The sequence below is a fragment of the Lepidochelys olivacea genome (genome assembly GCF_965140295.1).
Source record: "Lepidochelys olivacea isolate rLepOli2 genome assembly, chromosome: 3".
NCBI lineage: Eukaryota > Metazoa > Chordata > Testudines > Cheloniidae > Lepidochelys > Lepidochelys olivacea.
Genome location: NC_140413.1, coordinates 209,854,425 through 209,873,529, shown reverse-complemented (window position 1 = coordinate 209,873,529; position 19,105 = coordinate 209,854,425). Strand labels below are relative to the sequence as shown.

The window sequence follows — 19,105 nt, the reverse complement described above, 5'->3', positions numbered from 1 at the left end:
AATCCTATTTTAAAAAAAAATTAAAAATGGTTTTTGAAATCACCCTGAATTTTAGTAGGCGTTTACAGGCAATTCTTCATCCTAATCTTCAGTTTTTTTCTCATAAAAGGAGCTCAGGTAAGGCAGCTTTAAGTAGCAGTCAATTGTGCTGCAATTACACTGCAGTTAGCGCCCCCCCAACCCCCCAGGGGCTTGGGCTGAGGGGCTGTTTAATTGCCCTGTAATTGTCAGGACTCAAGCTCTGGGACCCTCCCTCCTCACGGGGTCCTAGAGCCCAGGCTCCAGGCCGAGCCTGAACATCTGCACTGCAATTAAACAGCTCCTTACCCCGAGTCAGCTGGCGTCTAACTGGGGTGCAGACCTACCCTGAGGTTACAAAATAGGGATTGGAATGTGCGGGCAGCATGGTTGGTCGGTGAAGGCACATGGTGAACATCACACGCGAGGTTAACTCCAGGTTAAGGGAAGTGTGTGTTTGTTTGGTCTGGGAGCTCCCATATTTCTGTGAGTGGGGGATTGGCGTTCCCACCCTGCACTGACCACTCTGGTAACACTGGACCCTGTCAGCTCCCCCATGCCCGGCTAGGGGTTTGGCTTCTGTAGCAAAGAAATGCATACCAGCAGAACAAAATCCAGCAAATACAGTCAATACCAACAAACACCAACAAAACACATTTCTGCCTGTGCTTGGCTATTCCTGGGATCTCTCCTGGTAACATTACACTGTCCCAGACCCTAGATCCCTCCCCCCACTGCACTTTATATCCCGTCTGGGATTTAGAGGCTGAACTCGCCACAAGTCAACAGGAATGAATTTGTAGCCCCTGTAGGATTCTAACCCCTGCCGAGGGGTAGCTCAGCAGAAGAACCCTGACGAAGTGCCTTCCAACCACAGATCTCTCAACCCTTTGTGATCATTAACCACTTGTGTGAGGTCTGATTTATAAAAGGGGATAAATAAGGGTACTGAGGCACACAGGCCAAAGGACTTACAGACCCCAGGTCTCAACTCCCACTCATGGGCTTTAGCCGCAAGTCCATCCTCAGTGTTGTGGTTCTCTCTGTGGCTCTGCCAGAGAACTGCGGCGTCACCCTGCAGAAGTCATGGAGTTTACGATGCTGCAAGTCCTTGGGCAACTCGCAGCAGCAAGTGCAAGGCTGTCACACAAGGGTGAGCCTAGGCTATGCAGGGACCAAAGTTCATGTCAGCCCGAGGGATATGTAATCAGGTAGCATTCCCACCCTATTGCTAGCACAGTGTGCGCTCGCTCTCGTTGGTCCAAACTTCTCTACTTCCTGGGGTTTGCCTTTATTGTGAACTTAGCAACTGCAACGTTCACCTCAGCCCAAATGTTTTCCTGAGTTTCGCTCTCTTCCTAGGGGCTTTCACTGAAATCGCCCTGTACTGAATTCTTTCTGCCTGGGGACACTCAGATCCCTGAATGCTCCCAAACTGGAGCTCCTAGAGCCCACCTGAGCTGACCGGGTGGCTCAGTGGCAGAAATCGATTTCTCCCACCTGGCGTCAGAGAGTCCTTGTGTCCTTGAGCCTGCCATCCGGTCACGGCTAGAGCTGGGCGAAGAAATGATTTTTTTCTCTCGTTTTGGTCAGCAAACTGAAACACCAGAAAAAATCTCCAGTTCTGTTCTGAACACTTTTGGAATTTGGCAGCAAATCGGAAAAGTCTGTTTTGGGTCCTCAGGAACATTTCATTCCAGTCCTGTACAGAAAGGGGTGCGTGGTTCTGCCCGTTAGCCCGCTGGGTAGGGCAGTGCCTGGGAGACCCAGTCTGACCTCTCCATTCAGAGGAGGGATTTGCATCACATCCCCTCTCGTCCAGGTGAGTGCCTCGATCACCAGGCTGCCATTTTTTCTCTCTGGCCCAGTGAATATTTGTGTCTATACAAAGTATAACAGCTTCAGCTGGAGGGATTGACCCATCCCAGAACAACCTAGCGCCTGGTGACTAGGATGCTCACCTGGGAAAGAGAAAATTGAGGCCAAGTCCCTGCTCCAGAGTGGGGATTCAAACCTGCATCTCCCGCACCTTAAGCCAGTGCCCTAATGTTACTGGGCTAACCCCCACCCCCCTCCATGGGCATGGTTTCCGAAGCTGGCCCTGCAAAGCATTTTCCCAGCTGAAACTAATCGGGTCAAGTTGGTGGAAAGTTTCGGGTCAATTGAAGCTGCATTTTTGAGCGGCTAACCTCTTCGTCCAAAAGATGGAGCCCAGCTCTGGTGATAGCATAATCCTCTGCGCCGAGCACTAACATGCGCGGGGCAGGGTGTGGGTGGAGGAGACCTGGGTGTAAATCCTAGCAGGGCACACGTTTCCCCGTAGACCTTCCTTCTGCTACGAGGCAGGCATGACGTGGGGGCTGTACAACAGTGCTCTCAGCACTGTGGGGTCAGATCCTCTCTCTCCCACTCCTGGCTTTTTTGATCTTCCACTTAGTGCCCAGCACTCTACCCCAGGACCATGCAGGTTCAACCTTCAGTCCGTCCGTGCTTCCCCATCATTTGACATTTCTGTGGCAGAGGCACCAGAGGCCCCCCTCAGAATCACACCCCAGCTGTGTCGGGCCCTGTACAAACACCCAGGAGATGGGGTCCCTGCCTCAAGGAGCTCGAATCCATCCTGGGGCAAACTCCTGCACCGAGCCCCACTGACTTCCATGGTGCTGCGTGGTTACAAAGGCCTTGTGAGACAGGCAGGGCATAGCTCATGTCTGCAGTGCTTTGAGGCACTCTAATGGGATGTTTCAGAGTAACAGCCGTGTTAGTCTGTATTCGCAAAAAGAAAAAGGAGGACTTGTGGCACCTTAGAGACTAACCAATTTATTTGAGCATAAGCTTTCGTGAGCTACAGCTCACTTCATCGGATGCGTACTGTGGAAACTGCAGAAGACGTCTTCTGCAGTAGCTCACTTCATCGGATGCGTACTGTGGAAACTGCAGAAGACGTCTTCTGCAGTAGCTCACTTCATCGGATGCGTACTGTGGAAACTGCAGAAGACATGTCTTCTGCAGTTTCCACAGTACGCATCCGATGAAGTGAGCTGTAGCTCACGAAAGCTCATGCTCAAATAAATTGGTTAGTCTCTAAGGTGCCACAAGTACTCCTTTCCTTTTTTTTAGTGGGATGGCGTTCTGCAAAGCCAGGATCAATCGAGTGCAGCGTGATGTCTACGGCCAGGGAAATACCAGTTTTGTCTTCATTGCGGGTGTGTTGGAATCAGTACGTAGGAGATGCGGAGCCTCATGTTAATGGCAGCATCTCGGTCGGTGGGTGCTGGGAAGAGGGCCGTCCGGATGTCAGGAACATGACTCGTTGTCTAGATGACACGTGTGCATGTGGCTGTCTTTGGCTTTTTGGTGTGCATGGACTGTTTTGGGTCAGGTTTTGTTCCGCAGTGAAGGAGACATTTGGGGACACTAGCGGGGTGTGGACAGGACTGACCATAACATCTGGGCCAGACACATCCCCCCTGTGGAAAACACCTGGGAGTATGGCGGGGGGCGAGAACGCTGAACCTCGCCTTTACAGCGCTCTCTTTGCGCCGCCCTCCTGGGGGAGGGCTTCGGGGGCACCAAGTTGTCAGGGGGTGAGGCCTTACACCCCACCAGATCTAGGGGCTGCGTGGGGAGGAGCACCCACAGATCCACAAAGGGAGGAGCCATCACTTATGGAGGCCGGTCCCTTCACACAGCTGTGCCCCTTCCCCCCCGCCCCCCAACTTGCGGTGCTCTCATTGCCTGAGCAAGGGGCCGGGCTTGGCAGTATCGGTGAAGGGGGTCTCTGTGGCCGTGGATGGTATTTCAGGCCAGTTGGTGGAGCTTCACCAGCCGAGGGTCTGGCTCATGAACACATGCTGCATAGAGACTGGGGGTCTCTGCGGAGACGCCCTGCTAGTATTGGGTCTGCTCCACTGTGGGGATGGGGTGTGCCTGGGTCCACCGTGCCCGGGGTGAGGCCGTGGAGAATAGAAGCGTTGGGACTTCGGGGCTGCTGAGATGCACAGAACGCCGAATACCGCGGCGGGCTCGCTGCTGGCAATGAACAGGGACATAAACCTGGGTCTTATTTTGCAGAGAACACTGAGGGAAAGCAGGAGAGGAGGATGTCCCACCTGTCGCCATCCACGCAAGCATTGTCGGTGGACTGGCCGGCTGCGCCTCGACACCCCCGCTCCCTTCTAACCACGATGCATGATACCCCCAAAGCCGAAGCACGAACACCCCCCACGGAGCCATATCCTGACCAGGCCAATGCATCTCTCTTGGACGGAGCCTCTGCGGCCCACTCTCTACAGCTAATTAAATTCAATCCCACAGTAGGCCATGTAGTAATTAATGAGCATAAAGATTTCACGTTTAACTGCTCAATTAAGGTACCTCATTTCTTATTCAACCAAGACTCTTCTGTCATTTCCTTGTGGAAAGACGGGAAGGAGCCGCAGGAGCCTGGCCGCATGTCCACTCGACATTACCAGGTCATGGACGATGGCGAAATAACTATGATCTCTACCTTCAGGTAAACTAGCCAGCTGTTTAAAAGGTGGTTTGCCAAGTGCCATCTTCAGTTCAAGATGCAGCTAAAAAACTCTCGCCCAGCCCAGTAGCTTAGATCTCTGCACGCAGATCCCTGCAGAACAACTGCGAAGAGTGCCCCTGGAGCTCCGCCAGCAGGGTCAGGCCCGGGATAGATTTCTACTTGGGGGGCTGTGGTGTTTGCTGATCAGTTAGGTGTTTGTGAACCAACCCTGTGGCTAGGGTAACAGTCGGGGGCTGGTGGAAGTTTGGCTGTTCCAGTCTTTGATAACAGCACAGGCTATTCATACCCTTCCTGACTTGTCAGGCAGGTAAAACTGCAGACCTGAAAAGCTAGTTTAAACCCTTTCTTGCCTGATGGAAAATAGGAATCCGGTGATGACAGAAAACACAGGCTCACCCACATGCCCTTTGCTTTAAGTCAGCTTCCCCAAAGCAAACCCAGGACCCCGATCTCCCACCCCCCTGCATGACAGATCAAGGAACAGAGGGGGTGGGAGATAGAGCTCCCAGATGGTCCGGCATGAAGCAGGGGCTGGGATTGATGTAATCTGAGCCCCCAGTCATGGCTTTTTTTTAAAGAAGGCAGATCCTCAGTCCTGCTGCGGTCAGGACGGCTGGACAAGGAGGCAAGGTTTGGCTCTCAGATGGGACAGAGCTCCTCTCTGTCCTAGGGTCAGATCCACTGGTGATGGCATTCAGCAAGGACTCACACCCAGGACCATGGCATAACCTTCACTAGGCAGGAATCGGCTGCATGAAACCCACAGTGTAGGGAGGAAAAGGAAAGGAAGATCCACTAAGCCAAACATAGGTTTCAGAGTAACAGCCGTGTTAGTCTGTATTCGCAAAAAGAAAAGGAGGACTTGTGGCACCTTAGAGACTAACCCATTTATTTGAGCATGAGCTTTCGTGAGCTACAGCTCACTTCATCAGATGCATCTAGCTCACGAAAGCTTATGCTCAAATAAATGGGTTAGTCTCTAAGGTGCCACAAGTACTCCTTTTCTTTAAGCCAAACATAGACTCCCACAGATACTGTCCCCTCCTGCACTCCTCCTCCCACACAGCTTCTGAGTCCATGGAAAAACCCAGCTTGTCCATGACTGTCATTTACAAGAGGGCCCCAGAGCTGTGTTTTTCACCATTGTGGTTTGTAACAGGACAGCTGTGAGACAATCCTGAAACAAACACATATGCTGTTCTCAAAGCAAACGTCCCAGCATGCATCAGGTTCTTCTCTTTCAAAAGCCCCTAAAGTCACCTAAGAGTACCCATTGTGAGGGGATGAGGTTATGCCCCTAAAGTGCTTTGGAAAATGTTATCCCTAGGCCTTTCCATCCCCATGCCATAGGGAGAGACTGAGACTAGGAGCTGGGAGGGTGGCGGGGGGGAATCTGCTGCATGGTTCTTGTGCAGGGGGGTCACTAAGTGTGTGTTCCTCGTTAACCAGGTGCCTGACTTGAGACCTTGGGGACTGATGTAAAAAGTGCTGAGGTTTCAGAGCACGACTGAAGTCCCCGGGAGCTGGGTTTGGAATGTATATAATGCTAAGCCCTCTGCAAAATCAGGTCCTGGGTGTCTCAAATTGTGCTCCCAGAATTAGTGGGCACTTGTGACTGTAACCTGTCTGTGCATCAGTTCCCCTCCTGTCCTGTGGGGATAATAGTGCCATGAGAAAATAAACGTTAAGAAATGTGTGAAGCACTTAACGATGGCAGCGTGCCGATGCGCACCATAGAGAAGCCTAGAAGGACGTTAATAATTCTGTTTTCAGAGCAGGGTTTGAATAGTGGCAACCACAGACCCACACATTAAATCCTGAGGATAAAACAATCTATTCGGCAGCTGCTCAGTAAGTGAGCACCAGCCACCCTGTGGACTGAATGAAGCAGGGTCTTCTGGGGAAAAAGCAGGTGATCCAGTAATTATGGTGGGTCTTGCCCACATGCTCAGGGTCTAACTGATCACCATGTTTGGGATCAGGAAGGAATTTTCCCCTGAGTGGGTGTTTCGCCTTCTTCCACAGTATGGGACACAGGTCGTTTCCAGGTTTAAACTAGTGTAAATGGTGGATTCTCTGTAACTTGAAGTCTTTAAATCGTGATTTGAGGACTTCAGAACTCAGCCAAAGGTTAGGGGTCTGTTACAGGAGTGGGTGGGTGAGGGTCGGTGGCTTGCAATGTGCAGGAGGTCAGACTGGATGATCATGACCGGCCCTTCTGGCCTTAAAGTCTTTGAGTCCAGTCAAAGACTGTATCATAATGCATATACACAAGAAGGTTGCATCTTTTGAGTGCTTGACTTTGCAACCGTAACATTCTTTTAATGCCATTTTTGTGGGTAATACCTCCTGAGATCCAGCGTAAAAGTGTTCCAGCATTTCTCGTCTTTGGTGCCAGTGCACGGAAGCTGTTGCTGTGATAAGTCTCGAGGTGAATCCTTTCCTCTCCCCTGACAGCATAACCAATGCTCAGCGCTCTGATAATGGGTCCTACAGCTGCAAACTGAAAATCCACAATGAGGAAATTGAGTCAGACCCCATCTTTGTCCAGATGGAAGGTAAGACGGGGCCTGAAAGAGGCATTTAGTAACAATGCCAGCGCACTGGCAGGAGAGCTCGTGGCAGGGGTTGTGCACGGGGCTGGGCAGTGGGGAGCGGGAGTTGGACGGGAGTGGGAATGAGCAGTCCAGGAGCAGGAGATGGTGGAGCAGGCTGGGCTACCCAGTGTGGGAGGCAGGTGCCAGGGCACACAATGCCTGTGCTGAGAGCCACCATTGCCCTGGCAGCGATGCTGGCAGGCCTGGACCTTATTGACTAGTAGTATTATTGTTGCAAGTGTTTTTAAGGTGCCCGTCTCCTCGTCTTTCTGCGTAGGGCTCCCCCACTTCCTTCGGCAGCCCCAGAGGCTGAACGTTACCAGGAACAGACCGTTCAACCTCACATGCCAGGCCGTGGGGCCCCCGGAGCCCGTGCAGATTTACTGGTTTTGGAACAGCAGCAGGGTGAATGACCAGCCGTACATTTCCCCCTCGGTCCTGACTCTGCCAGGTGAGTGTCGCCCGGGGGTGGTTTCAGCGCACGGGGGGGCCGTTGCCGCAACAGGAGCGTGGTAAGCTCCACGGCTGCCCGTCTTGGCTGGCTGGCATTCGCCAACTGAACTCACTGCCAGGCGGTTGGCTGGCTGCGCCTGGCTGACGGCTGGCACGCAGAAGCAGCCAGGAACACGGTGGCCCTTGCCTTCAGCCATCCTGCTCTGCAATAGACGTGATCTCCTCTCGCTGCAGGGCTCACTCCCGTGTCGAATTGACGGTTACATCCTTGCACTGATAGACAAAGAGTCAAACCCTGCCCTGACGGACACGTTGGCCTAACGGGGATCGTGCCACGCCCCATTCCTCCGTACCACCTTAGAATGCAGAACCTGAACTGTGACCCCCACCAGGGGCTGATGCTGCAGTGATTGTTTGCGGGCCTCTGGCGGTCAAGGCTGTGCTGATCCCGGCTGGCCTCGAAGTCTATAAATCGAGGGCTCTTCCCGCGTCATACCCTTCCCTGGTGCAGGGCTGTCTAGCAGACCGGTGAGGTGATGCCGCTGAGGTCAGGGTTCATGCTTTGTTACACGGTGGTGGTGGGGAATGTGGGGCGTACATTGTGTTACTCTGCCCATTGGAGTGCGTGGGACCTGGCTCTAGAACCCATCAGTGAAAGTGAGGAACATGGTGTGTTAAATGAGGAGCCTTAGCTGGCTGTGGAGGGTTTGTCTGGGTGCGTGCTGCCCATAAGGGTATGTCTTCATTGCAGAGTTAACCCAGGCTCTTTCTGGGGTGTCTCTCCAACCCCTGACCCATCCACACACACTGGCTGAGTGTGATGCTGTTTTCAACCTGGGCTCTCTGGCCTGTCTGGGGCTATAGGCTAGAGCCTCTGTGAGGCTGGTAACCCGCCCGCTTGGCAGCAAGGACACAGGCTAAACTCTTCCAGTGCTGGTAGTCCTCCAGTGCCCGCCTACAACACCTTCTCCCCCGACCCCCCATGTGCCCAGAAGAACAGACGAGTTTTCCCACCGTTCTCACACGAGAGCAGCTCAGCACAAAGAACCGTGGGATAAGGCCCGAGGAGTCCTGGTTAGCCCAGTGACCTGAACTGGCTTTAACCTCGGAGCACGGCATGGTTTAGTATGGGGGGGTTGTGAGCGCAGGTATATTACAGCACTTGTTAGGGATCTCCTCCCAAATTTGAACAGTGAAACCACTTCAGCTCAGCTAACTCTCTGACTCGAATGAGCTGGACCATGAATTATTTGGGAGGTAACAGGATTTTGCACATCCCTGTGAACTGGGCCTCTTGCATGGCAGCACAATGCTTTACGCTTGGAGTGAGCGCATGGAGAGGGTGTGAAGTGAGCCCTAACTCAGCTGAACTGATTGTTCCTGAGGTGAAAGTCCCTGCTTTGCCTTCCCCTCCAGGCTCAGTATGGTGAGGGTGAAAACAAAGTCATTGCTCAGGCTTGTCTGACAGTGCAGCTTGCTGCGGGCCCAGGGACCTGCGTGGGTCAGCAGACTCGATCCCCGTTCCTGAGTCAGGCAGGAACACGGAGCCGCGGAGCTGAGGCTTGCGAAGTGGAATGGACGGGGACACTCGTCATACCCCAAGTAGCTCCCAAAGGGGGGCAGAGGCTATGTCTCCCCACTGGGAGATACAGATCGGCTTTGGTCACGTGAAGCTAAAGGGCTGGTTTTGGGGCTTCGAGCCGGTTTCAGTTTAGGGTTGGAAATTTCTTCTGACGAGGAAGTTTGCAATCAAACTCCCTTCCCCGCACCTAGAAACAGACCTTTCCAGCCAGCAGCCCCAGGGAACTGCGAGCACCAAGTCTATGGAGGAGGCTGTTTCTGATAAGAAGATGCACGTCTTGGTGCAGAGAGCCCAGAATTGCAAGGGAAGTCAGCAGGTGGCTCTAGCTTTGCTATGGTGCTTCTGAGGGTCGGGTCCCCTGCCAGCCCATGCAGCAGTCCCCTTAGGGTGTGTCTACATGCCAATTAACACTGCCCCCCCTCCCCCCGCAGCTGGGCCGTGTCAGCTGACTCAGGCTCACGGGGCTGTAAAACTGCTGTGTAGGCCTCTGAGCTGGGGCGGGAGGAAATGAAGTGAAATGAGGAAGTGAAAGCGGCATTTACTGCATTGTAGCTGGGTCCTCTCCATGGCTGGGTCATTGCGTGTATTTCCTTTCCTCTAAGGGCTGGATCCTCGGGACTCCTGCTGTGAGCGTCCGTGAGAACAGGCAGGGCTGGGCGGGAGGTGGGCTCTCGGGGGGCACACGTGGGAGCTGGATGAGGTGCATTCAGTCCATCCGTGTATTGAGTGATCTGAGAGGGTTATAGTGAGTGCAGGATCCCTGGGGCTCCTGGGCTGGATTTTCCCCTGAGGCCACTGGCCGCAAATGTAGGTCAGAGCAGCTATGGGACTGCAACTCCTCTGAATTGCACCGAGCACTCCTAGGCTGGAGCCAAGGATCAGGGCCCTTGGTCGTCCCCCCTGGTTTTAGCTTTCTCCCCAGACTCATCGCTCCGTGGGGTTGAGCGTTAGCACGTGGTTTCCCGAGAGGTGCCTGCTGAGTTTCACTCTGGCCTACAGCCTGGCGTGACCCTGGTGTGAGTGTTGCTGAGATCGCACCTGGTTACGCTCTGTTGCTGCTGCCAGGGGACCCCAGGAGGGAGAACAGATGGGGATGTAGAAGAGCTTTGGATGTGCATGGAGGGTAGGGAGGGGAATGAGGCCTGGCAAACCAGGATGAGTAAGGGAGAGAGACACGCACTCTCTGCAACAGACCTTATTCCCACTGTGATGTAAAATCCAGGAGGATTTTGCCATAAAAGATCAAAGAGGGGAATTTGCTTGATTCACTTCCAGCTGTACATGTGGTATGCTATAGCTGGCATGTTTTGGGTTCCAGAGCGAGATTTTAAAAGGCAGCGAAAGCTGGAAGATCTGACTCATCCCTTCTGCATTTTCTGTCTGTTTAGCAAACTCTAGGTCGGATGGTTGGAGCAGTTTTTCTTGCACAAGTCGCCCTATTGGCGTCAAAGGGACAACTTGCATGAGCAAGGGCTGTTTGGTTGAGCAAAGGATTCAGTGTAAGACCCTGACCCCCGTGATTATGGCCTAGAAAATTAGAAGGTAAAAATAAATCCTCTTTCCAAAAGCGTTTTGAAACCATTGGAAAGAACGCTGGGAAATCCCAGCTCTGCCAGGCAGATAGGACTGAAATACAAGGATTGCCTTGTTTTTATGGGATTTTTAATTGAAAACGGGAAAACTTCAGAGATATGTAAAAGTAAGGAAGGAAGCCCGTGAATAACCCCTGCTCCCCATTAAACAATTCTGGGTTATTGTGCTAAGCGTTTCTTATCACTGTGAGAACAGGAGCGTGAATAAGGACTCGTCCATAACATCGCATCAGCTGAAAAATATATCCCCAGGAGAGAACGTTGGAAACGAAACTTGCAAAAACATGCAAAAAGCCGATTGCAAATGGTTAAGTCCCATTAGTAAAAGTCAGTGGCTAGGAAGTGAAGGCAGTTAGTTTTGACAAACACCACTGTGCAAAAGGCTTGGGAGCACTATTAGAGCTAGTCGGACCTGTCATTAATTTCAGTAGGAGGTGGGCATACTTTGTTGTCATTTAGGTGCATGCGTGCTCTCTCCGTGCGCTCTCCCAGCTCTGTGCAAACAGTTGGTTCAGCAGACCTCGACAGCACTACCAGAAAGAACAACCACTGGCATAGTTCAGTGACAAAGGCACTCGGCCAGGTTTATTGCCCTGGCTCCATGGCTACAGGTATGCTAAAACACGAGTACGCTGTGGCAAGGACTCAGCCCAGTCTGCAGCAGGACTTTCTGATGCCCCCTTGGCCACACAAAGGGTTAAGGTGAGGTACCCCAGTCTTTACAGACCGAGACAAACATCTTCCATGCCACCTCACATGTTCCAGGACACCTGCTTGTTGCCTCCCTTTGTATTATGCTCCAAGTGTCTTGGGCAAAACATCCTCTTATCTGGTGTTAGCTCAGGATGACCCTGAGCTAATCTTCTGGAGTGTGTTCTCACGTACACCCAGTATCTGTTGCTTCTTAGAAGTACCTGTGTTTTAGCCACGCTGGCAATACTTTTGCCAAGGGCGCATATCAGACGGCGCGCTTGTAAACATCTGCTTTAATCCATGGCCTGATTTTGGTTCATGGCCTCTGGTTCAGGCCTTGAATCTTGCACCAAGCCCAGTGCTCCAGGCTCTCTCTCTCCTACATACTTTATAATACTTCTAGGATAATTAAAGAGTAGCTATACTGTAGTTACAGCCCAGTTCTAATTACTGATAGCTGTCATTACCATTAATTCATATAACCAAAAGGTGTCCTTCATGTCTGCTTTACTCAGCTTTGCCCAATTGGTCTCCTGCCGAATTCCTGTCTGTCTTTTAGAATCCTGGTACATTAACTCCATGGTAACCACCCTGTAATTATTGGGAGTGAGGAAACTCCACATTTCCACCTCAGATATTTAACTTTAAGAGAAGCAGTCGGATGCTGAGAAGCATTATGAAAATCTGAATGGAAACTAGGAATTCCTCAGAAACCTGCAACATGTTTCATTTCAGACTTCTCAAGCTCTTCCCCCTGGAGATACCAGGCACAGTGCTAGAATTGGTGGTAATTAGTCTTATCAAAAGTTAGAACAGTTCTGTAACTACACGCTAGTTAATGATGTTGTAATATGATGTATATCTAATGAGAGTAATACTCCTACAATCATTTCTTGCTTGTATAATCGTAAAGGGGATCCAAGTGTGGATGAAATCTTGATATCCATCATCAAAATGTCCTTTTGAGCATTGCTCGTTTTTATTTTACATTCTGCCTCCTAGTCTGATGGGAGCGGAAACTGAATGAGCCCTTGTTTACTGAATGGATTCAATGTGTGGAACGTATATTGGGGTGTGGCGGGAATAAGGGATAATAGTGATAAATAATACAGAGAGGTTGGAAAAGGGGCGATCTGTGGATTTGGGCAGCTTGGAAGATGAGCCAGCGCTCCGGAAGATGTAAAGTGAACCAAGTTCTAACAACTCACTGGTTTGTTTCACTGTTTGCCAGACTCTGGGAAAGGGCAACAGGGGATGGATCACGTGCTAATTGCCCTGTTCTGTTCATTCCCTCTGGGGCACTTGGCACTGGCCACTGTCAGAAGACAGGATACGGGGCTGGATGGACCATTGGTCTGACCCAGTAAGGCCGCTCTTATGTGCTTATGTTCCTTACTGTACCCTTTAGCTTTGGAACCCATTGGCCCTTCTGCAGTAGTCTAGGCTCTGAATATGAATAATTCACAACATGTTAGGTCTGATTTATTAGCCCACTACACAATCGTCTACTTACAAAGGGCCAAGCTGATGGCAAAGCGTCCATTCACTTTAAAGGGTCAGGATTTGACCCATAACAAGCGCTTGTGTTTCAATGCTGCAGCAGCCTCTGGACCGAGAGACCATTTTCCCTACCTCCGGTGCGCGTCTCTGGGCAGGTGATTGATCATGGCAGTAGCAGTGCTGGGCCTGCAATAGGGCTTGTTGGCAGCTGCCGCCCCGGGAGTCTGTCTGAGAGCAGAACGCACCAGCAGTGCGATGGGAAGATTCCTTTCCCCAGCTCTCCTACTGACCAGCAAGGGCTATAGCTTCCCACCCCATCCTTGGAGTGGGCAGCAGGGGCCCTGTAAGTAGGAAAATATACCCCTCCCACTCAAATACCCTGCGGTGGACAGGGACACGGCGCCTCCAAATTGCTGCCTTAGACACAGATTGTCCATTGGCAAAAAATGTGTAGGTGGGCGGCTCTGCCCCGCTGCAGAGGGGCTGCTGGGCTCCTCCCCTCGCCGGCAGAGGTGGCTTAAAGAATTGCTGCCCCCTGGTTACTTCAAGTGAGGCACTTAAGTTTGGGCGCCCTCCCCAAACTCCTTAGGAGAGCCCTGGTCTCAGTGGCCTGTCTCTGTGTCCTGCACGCCAAGGAACAGTGTGTCCCCGGCGTCAGCGTGTAGGATCGTGCCGAGGAGGAAGTGGGCTGGGAAAGGGGACACCCAGACTCTGAGTCTGCTGTGGTACCCAGAGGATCCCACAACATGTTGTGTACATACTTTTCCTTTCCTCTTGGATTCTGGAAGCACTGCCCGGTATTCTGGTCTCTGTCCCACTGGGTAAGCCGCCCTTTCAGATAAGGGCACTGCCGACATTCCTTTGTGATCAGCAAAGGCCAACACAAAGCATAAGCAATGCCTTCATCCTAGTGTTTTAGCTAGAAGCCAGTCAGCCTTAGATTGTCTGTCCCCGCTGGAGCGCACCAGACCCCTCAGTCCAGATCCTTTCCCAGCAGGGGTCTCTCAAATCCCTTCCCTGTCGACCCCAGCATGGACCTGGGCAGGTTGAGCGGTTTCATTGGCAGGGAGAGGGCCGGAATTCTGGGCCCTTCCAAACTAGCGCTAAAATATTTGTATGAGATTTAAACTTCCCTGGCCTGACTTAAGGGCAAGTAGGGGACTAAAAACTCCCAGGATGGCCAGAGACTGAGGTCCATCTATAAAAGCCCAGGGCCGAGACCGCAGCTGGTGCGTCTCAGCAGAGCCTGTTGACTGCAGTGTACTACGTCACGTCACCCCAGCTGAGCATCTGAGCCACGGTGTTCCTCTTTGGGAGTGAGGGTACTGGCAGACAGAGGTGGACCCGATCTAAAAGTCCCGCCTGGAGATTACCATCAAAGTTCCCCTGCCTTTAGGAACAGGTGCTGCACAGGACTCGGGGGGCTTTGGTCCTGTGCCCACAGAACAGGCAGAGGGGTGGGCTAGCCAGCTCTTGTCATTGTAGGACGTGTCTTGCTCTTTGTGCCTAGGAAATGCAAAAGAAGGGAGCTCTTCAAGTGGCTCTTTAAACTGCCAGGGCAGCCACCTCTGCTGCATGTTTAGGAGGGAGCAGTGTGAGCCTCACGCAGCACAACCCCAGTGGCCACAGCAGCTGGCAGCACCAGCAGGTCCTGGGGGGAGGGGGGGTGTTAGGTCCATCCTGCGACATTCCCCAGAACGCACAGTCCCCTTGCAGCGGTCCAGGATGCTCCTTTCTGCACAAGGCTCACGTTCCCGTTGGTAAGAAGTGAGGTTTTGGGTGAGGCACAGTTATCCGGATGGGGGTCACATCTGGACCCCGGGGGGTTCCGCTGCTGTTATCACACTTGGATGACGTGAGCAATCTTTAAAAACAAACCAAAGGATGAAAGGCTATTCTCATGGGTTCTTCCTCTTTCTGCCTCTCCATTTCTCAAATGGGGCAACAGCTGCTACTGTGGGCTACAGAAGTGGGTCTTCCTCCTTGGTTTCACACTCTTACGTTCTCTGCTTCTTAGTTAAAGTATTTGGGTGAAATCCTGACCCTACTGAAGTCAGCAGGAGTTCTACATAGGTTTTTATACCGCGCTCATCATGATAGTATCTGGGTGCCTGGCTTCACTGGGACCAGGGTGTCACCTTTCTCCTCCCCTGTTTCCTGGGCTGCATGTGCAGAAATGCAGCCTACGGCAAATTTGAAGTGGTTAGGGCAAAAATGGGTTATTCATGTTCATGGGGGAAAAAATAACTTCTTAAAAATAAAAGAACATAAGAACGGCCATACTGGACCAGACGAAAGGTCCATCTAGCTCAGTGTCCTGTCTTCCGACGGTGGCCAGTGCCAGGTGCCCCAGAGGGAATGAACAGAACAGGTGATCATCAAGTGACCCATCCCCTGTCACCCATTCCCAGCTTCTGACAAACAGAGGTTAGGGACACTGTTCCTGCCCATCCTGGCTAATAGCCATTGATGGACCTATCCTCCATGAATGTATCTAGTTCTTTTTTTAACCCTGTTATGGTTTTGGCCTGCACAACATCCTCTGGCAAGGAGTTTCACAGGTTGACTGTGCATTGTGTGACGAAATACTTCCTTTCATTTGTTTTAAACCTCCTGCCTATTAATTTCATTTGGTGACCCCTAGTTCTTTTGTTATGAGAAGTGGTAAACAACACTTCCTTATCTACTTTCTCTACACCAGTCGTGATTTTATAGATCTCAATCATATCTCCCCTTAGCCGTCTCTTTTCCAAGATGAAGAGTCCCAGTCTTATTAATCTCTCCTCATACGAAAGCTGCTCTGTTGCCCCTTTCTGAACCTTTTCCAATTCCAATACATCTTTTTTTGAGATGCGGTTACCACATCTGCACACAGTATTCAAGGTGTGAGCGTACCGTGGATTTATAGAGAGGCAACATGATATTTTCTGTTCTATTATCTATCCCTTTCTTAATTATTCCAAGCATTCTGTTCACTTTTTCGACTGCCGCTGCACATTGAGTGGATGTTTTCAGAGAACTATCCACAATGACTCCAAGATCTTTCTTGAGTGGTAACAACTAATTTAGACTCCATCATTTTATATGTATAGTTGGGATTATGCTTTCCAATGTGCTATGTTGCAGTTATCAACCTTGAATTTAATCTGCCATTTTGTTGCCCAGTCACCCAGTTTTGAGAGATCCTTTTGTAGCTCTTTGCAGTTTGCCTGGGTTTTAACTATCTTTAGTAATTTTATATCATCTGCAAATTTTGCCATCTCACTATTTACCCCTTTTCCCAGATCATTTATGAACATGTTGAATAGGAATGGTCCCAGAACAGACCCCTGGGGGACACCACTGTTTACCTCTCTCCATTCTGAAAACTTACCATTTATACCTACCCTTTGTTTCCTATCTTTCAACCAGTTACCAATCCATGAGAGCACCTTCCCTCTTATCCCATGGCAGCTTACTTTGCGTAAGAGCCTTTGGTGAGGGACCTTGTCAAAGGCTTTCTGAAAATCTAAGTACACTATATCCACTGGATCCCCTTGGTCCACATGCTTGTTGACCCCCTCAAAGAATTCTAGTAGGTTGGTGAGACATGATTTCCTTTTGCAAAAACCATGTTGACTTCTTCCACCAACAAATTACGTTCATCTATTTGTCTGACAATTTTCTTCTTTACTGTGGTTTCAACCAGTTTGCCTGGTACTGAAGTCAGGATTACAGGCCTGTAATTGCCAGGATCACCTCTGGAGCCCTTTTTTAAAAATTGGCGTCACATTCCTGCTTCTGATGTACTTAAAAAAATGTTTGCTGTTACTTTTTGAGTCTTTGGCTAACTGTTCCTCAAATTCTTTTTTGGCCTTCCAAATTGTATTTTTACACTTCATTTGCCAGTGTTTATGCTCCTTTCTATTTTCCTCACTAGGGTTTAACTTCCACTTTTTTGCCTCTCACTGCTTCTTTTACTTTGTTGTTTAGCCACGGTGGCTCTTTTTTGGTTCTCTTACTATGTTTTTTAATTTGGGGTATTTAAGTTGAGCCTTTATTATGGAGTCTTTAAAAAGTTTCCACGCAGCTTGCAGAGATTTCACTTTTGGCGCCGTACCCTTTAATTTCTGTTTGTTTAACCTCCTCATTTCTGTGTAGTTCCCCTTTCTGAAATTAAATGCTACCGTGTTGTGCCGCTGTGGTGGTTTTCCTGCCACAGGGATATTAAATTTAATTATATTGTGGTCACTATTACCAAGCGGTCCAGCTATATTCACCTCTTGGACCAGATCCTGTGCTCCACTTAGGACTAAATCAAGAATTGCCTCTCCTCTTGTGGGTTCCAGGACCAGCTGCTCCAAGAAGCAGTCATTTAAGGTCTCAAGAAACTTTATCTCTGCATCTCTTCCTGAGGTGACATGTACGCAGTCAATATGGGGATAATAGAAATTCCCCATTATTATTATTAATTTTTTAATTTTAATAGCCTCTCTAATCTCCCTGAGCATTTCACAGAAACTGCAAACTCTCCCCTTAAATTCTCTTCCTCATGTGTGAAGGAGTGTTGATGATCAGGCATGGTTCATAGCTAGCTGAACACCTGGGAATTAGTATCTTTGTGTGGCGAATGAAATTAAATGAGCTTGAAAGAAATGCAGGGTGGTGAAAGGACTTCCCTTTGTCCTGCTAACATTCACCACCGCCTGGCCATTGTCCTGTTATAGTGTACTCTATGTATCGTATGACTTTTAAAAAACTAACTTTGTGTTTGTGGATAATCTTAGCACTATACCCAGATGTACAGACACTCTTTTCCAATCTATGTATTATATAATTTTTTTTTAACATTAGCTTTAATAAAATCTTTAAATCTGTTTATTTTATCCGACTGCAGGTCTTAGCGAAACTGCAGTGTTCAGCTGTGAAGCTCACAATAGGAAAGGACTAACTGCATCGAATGAAGTGAAAATCAATATAAAAGGTAAGTGATGAACATGAAATCTGTCTCACTACTTCTGCCAAGGTCTCTGCCTAGTAGACTGTGTGTGGCTCCTACCTGAGCCCGCATGGCAGTGAGACCATGGAATGAGGTTATTGCTAAAGCTGGTCGGGAATTTTTGGACAACAAATTTTGCACTAGAAGATGCCGATTCATCAAAACCAAGACTGTACGCGGAAAGGGTCAGTTTCAACCTGTTTTGGAAAAACCTTGAAAAACAAAGTTTCAGAATCATCCAATGTCCCATTTTGACATTTTACAAAACAAAGTGTGGTTGTTCAGGTCAAAATGACACTATGTCTTAAAATTTAAAATTAGATTTTTCGTTTTTAAAAAAAAAACTCTGCAAACAAAAAAATGTCAGCGTAGAAAGAATCCTTTAGAAATGATCTTAGTGTTTCACTTGACCCAATCTGATATTTTTGCATTTTTGGGTGGTGAACAGTTTCAAGACTTCAAGTTTTCATCCCAATTCGGGGTCAGAAAATATTTTCAAAAATCTCAGAAAATTCTTGCCGGACAGGAGAACTGTTTCCTGCCCAGCTCTAGTTATTGCACTGGAAGCTATGCTCCAAAGCCTGGTCTCAGAGCTCACCCAGGCCACGCAGAGATTCCTGCAGCTTGTATTGTTGGGGAGAGCAGGTATTGCCCCTAGCCCAGAGGACAAGACGCACCAAACCCACAGGTGCTCTAAGATTCTTGGAGAAGCCCCAGAGATCCTAAGGGACTGGAGAGTTGGATGGAGGCACAGCATTTCTGTGCTTTGGTCTGTCTCTCTCCCCTCCACAGCAGAGCAGGCTGCCTTCCGCTCCCTTGCTGGCCACTGCAACAACAAAACCCCCTGAGGAGTATGGCCACAAGGCGGATGCCAGTTCAGCCTGAGGGTCCCCTGCCAGGATTCTGCTAGCTGGAAAGCTGGGCGTCAGCAGGGCTGTGACTGAGGGAGGAAGCACCCGAGAGTTCGTGTGAAAGCAGAGCTGTGAAACTGAGGGGAGTTTCAGAAAGGCTGTGCCATTCCCTCCCTTCCTTCCTTCATGGTCCGAGCCAGCCTCAGTGTTTCCATGGGAAGTGCCGGGAATTCCAGGAATTCCCGAGCGGGAGTCGCCCGGCGGCCAAGGGCGTGTTTTCCCTGAGCCCACGCGCTCCCAGCCG

General features: G+C 50.1%; 1 protein-coding gene across 1 annotated transcript in view; it reads left to right on the top strand.

Moving 5' to 3' along the window:
* The window catches only part of MERTK (MER proto-oncogene, tyrosine kinase), a 63,705-nt gene that overhangs the window by 7,097 nt on the left and 37,503 nt on the right, over positions 1-19,105 (top strand). Inside the window, exons 2-6 of the mRNA XM_084623572.1 lie at positions 3,139-3,224; positions 4,093-4,534; positions 7,013-7,113; positions 7,430-7,603; positions 17,849-17,935. Coding sequence (XP_084479698.1) covers positions 3,143-3,224; positions 4,093-4,534; positions 7,013-7,113; positions 7,430-7,603; positions 17,849-17,935 — 886 coding nt within the window. The 5' untranslated portion in view covers positions 3,139-3,142. The remainder of the gene's footprint in view (positions 1-3,138; positions 3,225-4,092; positions 4,535-7,012; positions 7,114-7,429; positions 7,604-17,848; positions 17,936-19,105) is intronic.